Source organism: Solea solea, chromosome 3 (assembly GCF_958295425.1).
Source record: "Solea solea chromosome 3, fSolSol10.1, whole genome shotgun sequence".
Lineage (NCBI taxonomy): Eukaryota > Metazoa > Chordata > Actinopteri > Pleuronectiformes > Soleidae > Solea > Solea solea.
The window spans coordinates 35481464-35494789 of record NC_081136.1 but is presented as its reverse complement, the minus strand read 5'-3'; the positions used below and the strand labels follow the sequence as shown (position 1 = coordinate 35494789).

Sequence of the window (13326 nt, the reverse complement as noted above, 5' to 3'; positions counted from 1 at the left end):
GGAAATCACACGGTCGGAAATCAGGCGGACCGGAAGCCTTGTTGTTTAGCAGCGCTCACGGGCTGGCGGTGATATTGCAGCGTTAGCTGCTGCACTAACTCCTCGGTGTGCGAACAGCGAAGTTTAAGGTAAAAGAAAACACACAAAACTCGTCCTCGGTGTTTGTTTTATATGAGATTTAACGTTAAAACACAACAGAAATTAGGTTAACTGTGGAGTAGAGTTGCACGAGCACGCTGTGTTAGCTCTGATGCTAATGAGCTGATTAGCCTCTATTAGCTTCGCACAGCTGCTGCCCGGAGCTAACCGCCAACCCCAGCTCGCGTTTAATAAATGCTAAGAGTTTTCTTCGTTATTTATTCACAACGGCCGCTTTGTTTTGGTTCCATTTGTGAACGGAAGCAACTGAAGCTAATGTGCGCTAACACTAACGAAGCAGAGCGTCAGCTAACAAGCTCGTTCACGTCTGTGGTTAAAAATAATGTTTTAATTTGGTAAAATGTAGTTTAAATAGATTATTTTAAGTCTTCAAAACTATAGAAAACAAAAAGTAATGGAAATTAGTTATTGGTTGGTTGATGATTTATTCAAGGCTTGTATATGTTTTACTATTAAGCACAAAACTTTATTTATACTAGGGAGACACGATATCCGATATGGCAATATATCGGGATTGCTTGGGAGGATGACCGATACCGATATGTATACATTTTCTCCTGCATCCAACTGCAGAGGTCATTTAGGTTGCATTCACACCAGCTCCTTCTTAATCCAACCCTGGTTCGTTTGGTTGGAAAGTCCAATTAGTTTGGGGTGATGTGAACACACAAGCACGCTCTGGTGCGTACCAAAGAAGCAAATTCTGGTCCGCCTTAAAATGTAGACCTTTTATTGATTTTATGTTTTATACCTCTAATGTTGCTGTGCTTTTAACTGTGTAAAGCAGTTTGGTCAACCTTGGTTGTTTTCAAATGTGCTCTAGAAGTAAATTTGGAATATTTCCCTACGTTGGCCCCAAAAATCTGTGTTCTGTGAGTCAACACTTCTGCTTCTGTCAACCGGATTTAGTTTCTCACATACGTGCTTCCAAATACGATCCTTGGTATGTGGGGAGTATTAGTGCGACACATGCGCCACCTCGGCTGCATTCATATCGGAAATGGTTTGAGGCGAATTTGCGACAGTCGTGCGTGGCTTTCGTCAGAGACAATTAAGATCGCGTTTCTCGTTTTTGTCTGTCAGTTCCGAGTCTTTGCTTCAAGCAGAACCAGGAAGTTAAGCTTCACGGTCACTTTTAACTCTGTTTTATTTATTCGTTTTTTCAGTCCAATGGGCGACAGTGATGACGAGTTTGACAGGAGGAGGCGGGACAAGTTCCGGAGAGAGAGGAGCGACATGGAGCGGTCGAGAGAGAGGGAGGAGAGGAGGAGGGACGACTGGCCTGACAGGTGATATTTAAAAACAAAACAAAAAAAACTCTTTGGTCCCCACCAGAGGTTTGGTTCTTGCATTTCTTATCACGGCACTGTTTATGTTTTTCCTCCAGGGACTGGGACCGTGGCAGAGAGAGGAGAAGGGATTATGACCGCGGACGCAGAGAGAGATTTTCTCCACCCAGACACATGAGTCCTCAACACAAACGCATGAGGAGAGACTGGTGAGGAGAGTCTGTGTGCGTGTGTCCTGTCACACCTTAAATTGTCTTTTTATGGGTTAAGACTTGGTTTTAGGGTTAGGATTAGAATCAGGTTTAGGATTTGGCAGTTAAGGCACATTTCCACCGGCTCTACTCGCCTCGCCAGTTAGTTGTGGTAGTAACGGTTAGGGAATGCATTTTGTCTAAGTAAGGGTGGGAATCTCACGATTTTAAACGATTCTTCAATGTGCTCGCTCTCACTAGAGCTGTTGTGTGAACATATATGATTTTGCAAATACTACATCATGATAATATCTCATTGCGACTTCAACATTGTGATAGCATTGTGTCTTGGTAATATATATTGTGATTTAAATTTTGTGATAATATCGCATTGTGACTTCAACATCGTGACTTACATATTTCGATAATATCGTATTGTGACTTAAATATCGCGATAGCATCATATCGTGATTTAAGTGTCGTGATAATATCATATTGTGACTTAAATATCATGATATTGTATTGAGACTTAAATATCATGATATTGTACCAAAACTTAAATATTGTGATAATAACGTATTGTGACTTGAATATCGTGATAATATCGTATTGTGACTTAAGTATTGTACGGTGACTTAAATATAATATCTTATTGTGACTTAAATATTGTGATATTGTACGGAAACTTAAATATTGTGATATTGTACGGAAACTTAAATATCGTTATATTATACGGTGACAAATATCATGATACTATCGCATTGTGACTTAAATATCACGCGAATCATTAAAAAAATATATCGTGTCGTGGTGTCTCTGGGATTCCCACCACTCCCTCTATCCCTGTGTCCTCACTAAGTGTGCAATACAAGAATGTATGTGCGTCCTCACTAAGTATGCAGTACAAGAATGTGTGTTTGTCCTTCCTACAGCTGCATGTATAAATTTGTGAGTTTCCATTTTGTTCACTGGCGGGTGAATGTTCCCAGGGACGACCACCGGGGGGAGCCGTACCGCTACGATATGCCCTACGGAGGAGGAGGTGGTGGTGGTGGTGGTGGAGGTGGTGGTGGAGGAGGAGGAGGAGGTGGAATGCCCTTTCCTGGGGCGGGGCCTCAGGGCTGGCACCCCGACCTCCCCCACCTTCACCCTCACCATGGAGGTCACCCGCTGCAGGGCAGGTGAGGCTCACACGCACACACGGAGAAAATAACGTAGCTGATTGTTTGAGTTTTTAAGATTTTTCTAATGGCCGTGTCTCAGGTTGGGGATGGTCGACCCTGATCTTCCTCCTGCTGGACCTCCCACCATGAGGAGCTTCAAGGTGAGTGAGCACACACCAGAGTGGGCGGGGTTTGTCTGTGAATGATCGATGTTGATTGACACACGTGTCCCCGCACAGGAGTTCCTGCTGAACATGGAGGACAGTGTCGACGAGACGGAGGCGGTGAAGCGCTACAACCAGTACAAGCTGGACTTCAGGCGGCAGCAGCTACAGGACTTCTTCCTCCAGCACAAGGACCAGGAGTGGTTCCGCTCAAAGTACCACCCCGACGACATCACGTCCAGGAAGGCGGAGTCTCTGGCCGCCCTCAAGACACGACTCGGCGTCTTCCTCTTCCTGCTTGACAACAACTGGCTGGACAACATGTCCCTGGACATGGACCACGCCCCCGCCATCATCAAACTCCTGGACGCAGGTGAGGACTGACCCACTATTGGTCAAAGCAGAGTCATGTGATGTCTGGTTTTTTTTTGGGTAATGACTTTGCTGCGGTCGTCTTTCTCTGCAGCCGTAATAAAGATGGAGGGAGGCACCGACTTTGACCTGCAGGTGCTGGAGGCGCCGGCTGCTCCTGCAGCGCCGGGCGGCGATGTCACCGTTAGCGGCGCCGGCAGCAGCGGTGGCGCCGGTGGTGGTGGCAGTGGCGCCGGTGGCAGTGGCAGTGGCGGTGGTGTTGGAGTCACCGGAGCCGACAAGAGTCGAGAAGATTCCAGCGCAGGAAACGTCAGCGCTCAAATGGACGCAGAGGCGACAGTGAGCCGGACAGAGGCGGCGACCGACAGGGAGACGGGCGAGATGAGAGACAGCGACAAGGTCAGGGTGATGATGTCACACTGTGTCACCATGACAACCTCTGTTTGTTTTTTTTTAGTTGTGGGTTACGGAGAGTGCAGTTTGGTCATGTTGAAAGTAGTGAAATTGTATTTGCACGATTATCGTAAATGAGGAAAATTCATTTTTGACTTAGAAACGCTAACGTACAGTCCATGTGATTTATTATTACGATTATCCATTATCGTGATTTATTTTTTCATTTTAAAGTGAAAAAAATACAGTTAGTAACGTAACATTCTTATTTTTGTAACATATTTAAAGCAAGTTAATTTGTTTGTCACGTTGGTAACGTTAGAGAACTTTCAGGAAAGTTAGTAGCAGTTTAAATATTTTTTAACCGTGCAAAATTTGCAATCTAAGTTGTGTTTTTTAAGTAATGTATTTTGAACCCTGCGAAAAAAATTTGCGTCAAACAATATGACGTAACTCTGTTAAATTAACTCTATAAATATCTGTCGTTTGCCCCAAAATAACAATCGTCGTAGGAATGTGAAGAGGAGATGAAGCAGAACGGAGCGAAGGAAGAAGAGGAAGATGAAGATGAAGAGGAGGAGGAGGAGGAGGAGAAAAAAGAGGCGGAGGAGAAGACGAAGAAAGTGAGTTGAGCCTCGTTGACGCTGATGTGTGTGTTCGTTTGTCCCTGGTGTTAAAAAAAAATGTGTCTTCTTCGCTCAGGGCAGGAAGAGGAAACGCAGCGTGTCAGCTGACAGCGGGGAGGGCAGCGCGTCCGACTCTGACTCCTCCCACTCTGACGGGGAGAAGGAGGAAGACGAGGACGAAGAAGAGAAGGAGGAGGAGGAGGATGACGGGGAGGACGGTAAGGACGGTACGAGGGAGGGGGAGAGAGAGAGACCAACAATCTGTGTTTTTATGTTCAGTTTCTGACCAGAACCACTGTGTGTGTGTGTGTGTGTGTGTGTGTGTGTGTGTGTGTGTGTGTGTGTGTGTGTGTGTGTGTGTGTGTGTGTGTGTGTGTGTGTGTGTGTGTGTGTGTGTGTGTGTGTGTGTGTCAGAGCGTCGCAAAGAGCGAGGGAAGGAACGCGAGAAGGAGGCACCAGCCAAGCCCCGCCCCCTCCACCTCACGACCTCCCTGTTCATCCGGAGCATCCCACCAGAGGTTTCCAAGGAGGAGATCACTGCTGTGAGAACACACGCGCACACACATACGCACACGCACATACTAACATGGACTAACCTGTCTGGTGTGTGTGTGTAGCTCTGTCGCAGGTACCCAGGCTTCCTGCGGGTGGCGCTGTCAGACCCTCAGCCTGAGAGGAGGTGAGATTTTGCCGTCAACACACACACACACTTCAGCCATATAAATATCTTTTTTGAAGGTGTAGTTTGGGCTTTTTTAAGGGTTCTCACTGTTAGACAGAACCTGAAGTTTGTAAACCACTCACTCTCTCACACCAAACCCCATAGAGAAAATCAGTGGTTTTAGCTCACGTGGAAACGAGCTGCTGCTCTGCTGCTGCCTCGTGTGGTCACTTTGTGTCACTGAGGTAAATCTGAACAAAGGATTTTAAAAGCAGAATTCAGAAAATTGACACAGCAGTGGATCAACAACTCCTGTGTGCTGTGATGTAAAAATCACTGATATTCTCTATGGGCTTTGGTGTGGGAGAGTGAGCGGTTTACAAACGTCAGTTTCCTGTTGGAAAAGTCTAACAGTGAGATAAAGACGTGAAACGTGTTCTTAAGGCATCATAGACTTAAACTGATGTAGATTTTATTATCTGAGTCTTTTGTAAAGTGGCTAAAACCAGGACTGTCCCTCCATCACCAGACAAAGGGGTTTAATAGTAATAAGAATCTTTGTGTGTGTGTGTGTGTGTCAGGTTCTTCAGACGTTGCTGGGTGACGTTTGACCGCAGCGTGAACATCAAGGAGACGTGCTGGAACCTCCAGAACATCCGGGTAAAATCCACGTTAAAAAAAAAAAAGCTCTTAGAATCAGAACCAGGCCTCAACACGGACGGCTTATATTAACAACAAGACTCCGCCCCCTCCTCCTCCTCCTCTTCTTCTCCTCCTCCCTTCAGCTCAGAGACTGTGAACTCTCTCCCGTGGTCAACAGAGATCTGTGTCGACGCGTTCGCAACGTCAACGGCCTGACGCACCACAAACCGGTGGTGAGGAACGACATCCGTCTGTCGGCGCGGCTCATTCACAGTCTGGACCAGAGGGGGGAGCTGTGGGTCGGACAGGTACTGCTCAGACTGATAACAAAACCCGCCTCACTGACCACCCCGTTACCCATAATCCCCCTCACTAACACTAATGTGCACAGATCGAGACCAACCCCGTTCTGAAGAACATCACAGATTACCTGATCGAGGAGGTGAGCGCCGAGGAGGAGGAGCTAACGGGAGCCTCGAGGAGTGGCGATGACGCGGGCGACGCAAAAGACCCCGCCTCCTCGTCTGAGGTTGCCGTGGAGACGGACGAGAAGCTGATAAAGGTGGGAGGAGCTTTTTTAGAGCTGTTTTTGTGTTTGTGAAGACGTTTTGGCCTGGTCCTGGTTTCTTTAAAAGGGTTTTCGGGGGTTAAGACCTGGTTTTAGGGCTCTGCATTGAGGACACGCCCCCACACGGAAACAGTAAAGACACCGTTGTGTTCAGGAAACATCTCTGTCCACACGGAACCCCCGAAAATGATGTCTGTGTTGATGTCCCGTCACGTGGGGTTAAGGGTTAGGGAGGTGGGGCTATGACATCGTCTTCGCCGTCTACACGGAAACACAAGACTGGCGTTTTGAAGTGGTTTCATATCTTGAACACTGTTTCTGGGTGTATGGGCCCTTAGTTGTGATGGTTAAGTTAAGGGTAAGAGTAAGGGGTTAGTGACAGTCTATGAGGGTCCTCACTATGACTGAAGCACAAACCTGTGTGTGTGTGTGTGTGTGTGTTTGTGACAGGTGCTGGACAGACTGCTGCTCTACCTGCGTCTCGTTCACTCTGTAGATTATTATAACTTCTGTGAATATCCCGCCGAAGACGAGATGCCCCATCGCTGCGGCCTCGTCCACGTACGGGGCCCCCTACCTGTGGCCAAGATCACTGCGACTGAAGGTACACACACACACACACGATGACATGTCCTATGTGTGTGAAGGCCGGTCATGTGACCTTGTGCCTTGCTCTGATTGGACAGTGAGTGAACACCAGCGGATGTGCGAGGAGCGTCTGTCCCCTCTGCTGTCTCCGTCAGAGACGCTGAGCGAAGAAGAAGCCGCTCGCCTCGGGAAGAAAGACCCGGAACAAGAGGTACGGCCGCCATTTTGTGTCTGTCCAGCAGGTTATTGTGAGTTGGTACACGGAGGCGAGCAGTAGGTGGTGCTGAGTTTAAATCCAAAATAAGTTTGTGTGAGTGTTGTTTTAACACGTGTTGTGAAAAGCCAACTAAACTAAAGTTTTTCACGGTTTTCAGCTTCTGAAATGTGAATAGTTTCTGCTTCCATGAAACAAAGAAACCATTCATCTCACTGATGAATGTTGTGTTTGTGGACATTTTGAAAACGTCATCATTGCTCCATCAAATGCTCCGTCATGTGACTCTTTAAAATTCATCCTGTTTACAAGGCTCGATATTAAAGTTGTGTAAAAAAACTCACCTGTGTGTTTTTCTCGTGTCCAGGTGGAGAAGTTTCTGACGGCCAACAGTCAGGAGCTCAGTAAAGACAAGTGGCTGTGTCCTCTGAGCGGGAAGAAGTTCAAGGTGAGTCCAGCTGCTCTCTCTCTGTCTGTCTCTCTCTCTCTGTCTGTCTCTCTCTCTCTCTCTGTCTGTCTGTCTGTCTGTCTCTCTGTCTGTGAGTAACGCGACGCCGTCGTCCCTCAGGCTCCAGAGTTTGTACGCAAACACATCCTCAACAAACACGGGGACAAAGTCTCCGCCGTCCGACAGGAGGTCGAGTTCTTCAACAACTTCCTGCTGGACGCCAAGCGACCCGCCCTACCTGAGAACAAGCCCCTCCTACCGCTAGTACAAGGTGAGACGCGCACGTTACACTGTGCAAGGGGACGGTGAGACGTCGCTGTGGGACACGTATACGAAAACGGTCGTCTTTTTGTCTTACAGTCCCGCCCCCTGGTCTCCCGGGTATCCCCGGGTTCCCTGGTCAGTCACCACAGCAGCAAAGCCTCCTGGGATATCCGCCTGGAGTCAGACCTCCCATGCCCGGCTTCCCTGGTAAACACACACACACACACATCACAATAACAGTTTACACTGAGTTAAAGTGTGGTTATATATGGTGCTGACTGCACTGTGAGCGCCCCCTGCTGCTGAGAACCAACCACACAGATGCTCACTCTCAGTGACAACGTGGAAAAACATGTCTTTATCTCACTGTGAGACAGACTTCTTTGTTCAGCCATGTTTTCAGTGCCTGTATTATGGCAGATGTCGACAGCAGGGGGCGCTCACAGCTGTCAGCCACTCTTAAAGTAACCCAAACTGTCCCTTCTTAAATAAAAATACCGAAACCAGTATTAATATTCTTTTTCTGTGTCCTCTCGTGTGTGTGTGTGTGTCGCAGGTGGCGGACCCCCGTACCCCCCCAACCAGTTTGGCGTGGGTCGTGGTAACTATGACAACTTCAGAGGTCATTTAGGAGGAGGAGGGTTTCCTGGACAACAACAACAACAACAACAACAACCACAACGAAACAACAGGTAAAGAAACGGTGAAAAAGTAACGTGTCGAAAAAATGTATTGATTATTATAATATATTGATTTCCTGTGACTCTCTCTTGTGTGTGAGCAGGGGTGTGCGAGGCGACCCTCGCTCGATCATCGAGTACAGAGACCTCGACGCTCCAGAAGACCTCGACTTCTTCTGAACGCCATGAAGTCAAAGCCACAGGATGTTGTTTTTTCTTTTTTTTTATTATTAACTTTTATATTCCTACATTTCCCAGGATTCCTCTCATCGTCCTTCTGTCATTGACTTGTCTTTTATTCTATAGTTTAGATCATAAACTGTAGGTGTGTGAGTCTGTGAGAGAGAGAGAGAGCGTGTGTGTGTGTGTGTGTGTGTTTCAGGACCAACGTGACTGTCAGTCTTTCGTGATGATGAAGATGATGATGATGATGTGATACTTTCCAATAAAGATCAGTAGAGGAAGATGATGGCGACGTGTGTGTTGATGCTTCAGGCTCCAGTTGTCAACTATTTTGATAATTAATTGGTCTGAGTGTTATTTTTTAATAATAATTAAAACCATGCAAACCAAACAAGATTCCAAGTTATTAATTTATTTCCACAGCTAAACGAAGTCCCTGGTCATAAAAGTTCATAATCACTGTGTCAGATGTTGGATAAAAAGCCAGGAGCAACGAAAAGCCATAAATGTTATGAAAATTGGTAACTTAATTCATCCTAAAACCAGTTTCTGTGATGTTTCAGCTTCTTAAATGTGAATATTTTCGGGGGTTAACCGCAGATGCAAAGGAATGCTAGAGAAATAGTTTTTAGTCGCGTAACCTTTGTTAAAAGCAGTGAAACACCATTAAACAAGGCCTTTAAACTTGCTGACTATCGACAAATACTACAGTTACTTCCTGTGCCCTTAAATATTACAATTTAAAGAAATCGTGTGTAGAAAAACCGACTTTTGTGTTGATTTCTGTTGGTCTTGCCCGGATCAATATGGCGGCGACGCTGACGTCATCCCTCCGTCAATGACGGCGTGTACGTCCAACGTACGTAGTTGTCCAAGATGGCGGGTCCCCGTCTGGTCGTGACAACATAGATGTGAGTTAACGGTTAGTTCGATAAGTAAACGGCGGTGTTTATCGGTATTATTCATACGCAATGTTACACTGAATGCGGTTGTTTCTGCGAATTTTCAACCGTTGGGAATGAACGTAAAGTGACGCCGCGTTGAAGTTGATCTGTTCGCGGGTTGCCGTGGCAACCGTGCTAGCATCTCATATTCCTGCTTCGATTCGGGTTAAAAAAAAATCGCGTGTTAGGATCAAAGACGACGGCGTGAATTCACACCGGACTTATACGCGCACGTTCCCCGATTTTGACGTAAACGTTGACGTAAAGTAGTAAAGCTAAAGTTCATGTTTGCGTTTCGGCTTTGCTGCTAGGCGGCTAACGTTAGCAGCGTAGCAACAGGTCAATGCTAACAGAACGTCACTCAGGTGGCGATACACCTGGTTCACTTTAACGCGGTTTTATACGTTTTTAATAACAACGGTGAAAGAACCGTGAGCATCCCGGTAACACGCTGATGTTCTATGGAGAAGACTGAGCGGGAAAAGGACGTGAGTTTACTGAAGAACCAGCCGTACGACGAGAGTCTGGAGGTGGCCGACACCGAGGAGGTGGCGAGCGTCTACAGCCCGAGTCCCCGCAGCTACAGCCAGGTAAAGAGAGACCCGATCCCCGGCCTGTCCAAACCGCTAACTCTGTGCTAACAATGTACTTTTTATAATGTATCATTATTTATTTATAACATAGTCAGCCATTAACAAGTGGTTTGTTGCTATTAGTACTTTTATCAAGGTGCTGACTCAGCAGTCCCAACTAAGACACATTGCTGAGTCAGCAATTCCCAAATTTAGTTTTCTCCTTTACTTTATTACTATGTAATGCTGAGTCAGCCATTGGCATTCAGTACCTTCCTGTTATGCCATAGGTTTAAAAAAATGCTGAGTCAGTTATCTGTGCCTTGTCATAGTTGCAAATGCTGAGTCAGCTAATAATTTGGACATTAGTTCAGGACATTCTTATCGTAGCTATTCGTACTTTTTGTCATTTTAAACATTTTCTACAATTTGTGTTGGTTTGGAACGCTGAGTCAGCTGTTCCCAGCTATGGTTTTCCCTTTTTCTTTGTTGCTTTGGATTGCCGAGTCATGCAACCTCTCGTGCACTTCTTAACGCTTTGCTTTTCGGCGTCAGCCTCAGTCCAGGAGGATTCGCGGCGGTCGCGGCCTGATGTCGGCGAACAGCAGCAGCGACGAGTTCGACGAGGACCGCGGGCCTCAGAGGAGCAAGGAGCCAATCAGCAGGCAGCCCGGAGCCAGTCCCGCCCACGACGACGAGGAGGACGACGAGGATGAGGAAGACGAGGACGAGGAGGAAGAGGAGGACGACTCCGAGGAAGAGGACACGGACGATGACGACGAGCAGGGACAGGCTCCAGAGGGAGCGTACGACCCCGCCGACTACGCCAACCTTCCCGTTAGCACCGAGATCAAAGAGCTGTTCCAGTACATCACGCGGTGAGACTGCGATTTTTTTTTTATTCGTTACCGAGCAAAAAAAAAACTGGTCACTGATGATTAATGATGAGTCATGGTTGCTCTCTGCTGCCCCCTGTCAGTTACTCTCCTCAGACCATGGAGCTGGAACACAGTCTGAAACCGTTCATTCCAGACTTCATCCCAGCTGTGGGCGACATCGACGCTTTCCTTAAAGTACGTTTACAAAAAAAAGTGTTTTTATGATAGTCAGTGCTGACTGTGCCATGAGCGCCCCCTACACTTAGAACCAGCATAAGAGCTCAGTGGGAGGAGTTTGCTCTCTTTTGTAAGTCATAGTTGTACATGTGTGGGCTTAGGTACGTTTCCATGGTTACCGTCTTCTTCGTTGTCCCTTTTGACCAAAAACAAAAAAAAGACGTCACCAGCCGGACTGGATAGTGTTGTAAAAACTGCCCCTTGACCAAAAGACTCTTGTAATAAAATCTATGTTAAACCACTCACTCTCCCACACCAAAGTCCATAGAGAAAATCAGTGATTTTGGTTTACAAACTTCATACAGAGCACTTTATACACAGTTTTTTTATTATTGTTTTAAAACGCATGTTGACTGTGACCTTTGACCTCACTGTGACCTGCGTTCAGGTGCCGAGGCCGGACGGTAAAGCGGACGGTCTGGGTCTGCTGGTTCTGGACGAGCCCAGTGTGAAACAGTCTGACCCAACGGTGATGTCACTGTGGCTGTCGGAGGAAACCAAACAACACGGAGCCACAGAGGTGCACACTCACGCACACACACACACACACACACGCACACACACACACACACACACACACACACACAAACACAACCCAAACCATAAAACCAGGTCTTAACCTAGAAAAAGTTGTGAAAACGAGCCATAAAGTCATCTCTCTCTCTCTCTCTCTCTCTCTCTCTCTCTCTCTCTCTCTCTCTCTCTCTCTCTCTCTCTCTCAGCTGAAGAAAGTGACCAGCGTGGCAAGTCCTCAGTCGAACCCCCGGGCGATCGACAGCTGGGTGGAGAGCATCAGCGCGCTGCATCGCTCCAAACCCGCAGCGAGCGTCCAGTACGGCCGCCCGATGCCGGACATCGACAGCCTGATGCAGGAGTGGCCGCCGGAGCTGGAGGAGTTGCTGAGCCGCGCGCAGCTGCCGCCCGCTCGCCTCCACTGTGACCTGCAGCGCTACGTCGACGTGGTCTGCTCCCTGCTGGACATTCCCGTGTACGGCAGCCGCGTGCAGTCGCTGCACCTGCTCTTCACGCTCTACCTGGAGTCCAGAGACTGGCAGCACCTGACGCGCAGGACGCAAACCTGACACCCGGCATGGGGCGATACGATACGGACGTTTCACTTTGTGTGTATTATTGCGATATTTGTAAAAAAAAAATGAACCCTTAGAATGTCTTTAAAACAACAACAGTGTGTGTAAATAGGGACAAACGTCAGGTAAAAGCTAAAAAAACCATCATCGCGTTATCAAAAACTTCTTTTGTAAAATGTCATACTGTTACAAAAACATATTGCGAACTTTACACAATTGCGATTTCCAGTGTTTTGGGAGCAGATTTTTGTCTTAAGTAGCCTGCTATCGCTAATAGAATATTTCACGATATTATTGCGATAATTTAAAAAAAAAAACGGTTAAAGATTTGTTTTTACTAATAAAACAGTTGTATTTCTGCATCACATTTTTCTTTGAAAAACAAGAATCACACATTTTAAGTCCTAGTTATTTTCAGCGGCGTCCCGGTGCAATTTTAGAGGGCACTTCTTGTTTAAAATGGCTGACTTCCTGTTGGGTCAAAGGCGTGTCCGTAAACGTGTTCAGGGAAGTTCCCTTGACTCACATATCAAGTTTTGTGCAGATCGGACAATGTTAGACTGTACTTCCTGTTTCGGGCTTTCCACTTCCTGTGGGGAGGTCATGTTTTACGGACGTGTTCAGGACGGGTCTGAGATCTCACATATCAAGTTTCAGGTGGATACAACAATTCCTGTTAGAGTGGCATCAAAAACTGTAAGTGTAATTCTGTCTGCCATCACCAGGGGGCGCTGTTTTTGAAATTGAATATTTTCACATAGGCGGCTTCAGGGCCAGAATATCATCAATCCTAGCAGGTTTGGTTCAGATCGGACCAGGATTGGCAAAGTTGTAACAGTTTTTTTTTTTGTAGTATTTTCTGCCAACACCAGGAGGCGCTGTTGTATAAATGTACTGTTTTCAGCAACATAGTCGTCTTCAGCAACGACCCATCATCAACTAAGCAAGTTTGGTTGGGATCAAAACTTCCATCTCGAAGTTATAAGAAAAAAAAAATTTGCG

General features: G+C 46.7%; 2 protein-coding genes across 4 annotated transcripts; both read left to right on the top strand.

Annotated features, from left to right (window-relative positions):
- Positions 1-4: 4 nt before the first annotated feature.
- On the top strand, positions 5-8891 carry LOC131456316 (serrate RNA effector molecule homolog). 3 transcript variants are annotated; one of them, XM_058624576.1, is made up of 21 exons: positions 5-128; positions 1326-1448; positions 1547-1657; positions 2629-2820; positions 2903-2963; positions 3042-3339; positions 3433-3737; positions 4244-4354; positions 4434-4575; positions 4772-4899; positions 4975-5036; positions 5600-5678; positions 5804-5968; positions 6052-6222; positions 6679-6832; positions 6915-7027; positions 7398-7478; positions 7599-7749; positions 7839-7949; positions 8299-8434; positions 8527-8891. In XM_058624576.1, the coding sequence occupies exons 2-21, from the start codon at positions 1330-1332 to the stop codon at positions 8600-8602; spliced, it is 2766 nt and encodes a 921-aa protein (XP_058480559.1). In that variant the 5' UTR covers positions 5-128; positions 1326-1329; the 3' UTR covers positions 8603-8891. The 3 variants fall into 3 exon arrangements, with proteins under 3 accessions (XP_058480559.1, XP_058480558.1, XP_058480557.1); XM_058624575.1 differs by having other exon boundaries at positions 4434-4584; XM_058624574.1 differs by having other exon boundaries at positions 1547-1658; positions 2612-2820.
- A 568-nt stretch (positions 8892-9459) lies between these two features.
- On the top strand, positions 9460-12683 carry ift46 (intraflagellar transport 46 homolog (Chlamydomonas)). The gene is made up of 5 exons (XM_058624639.1): positions 9460-10139; positions 10677-10999; positions 11101-11194; positions 11625-11756; positions 11959-12683. The coding sequence occupies exons 1-5, from the start codon at positions 10011-10013 to the stop codon at positions 12316-12318; spliced, it is 1038 nt and encodes a 345-aa protein (XP_058480622.1). The 5' UTR covers positions 9460-10010; the 3' UTR covers positions 12319-12683.
- Positions 12684-13326: the final 643 nt, after the last annotated feature.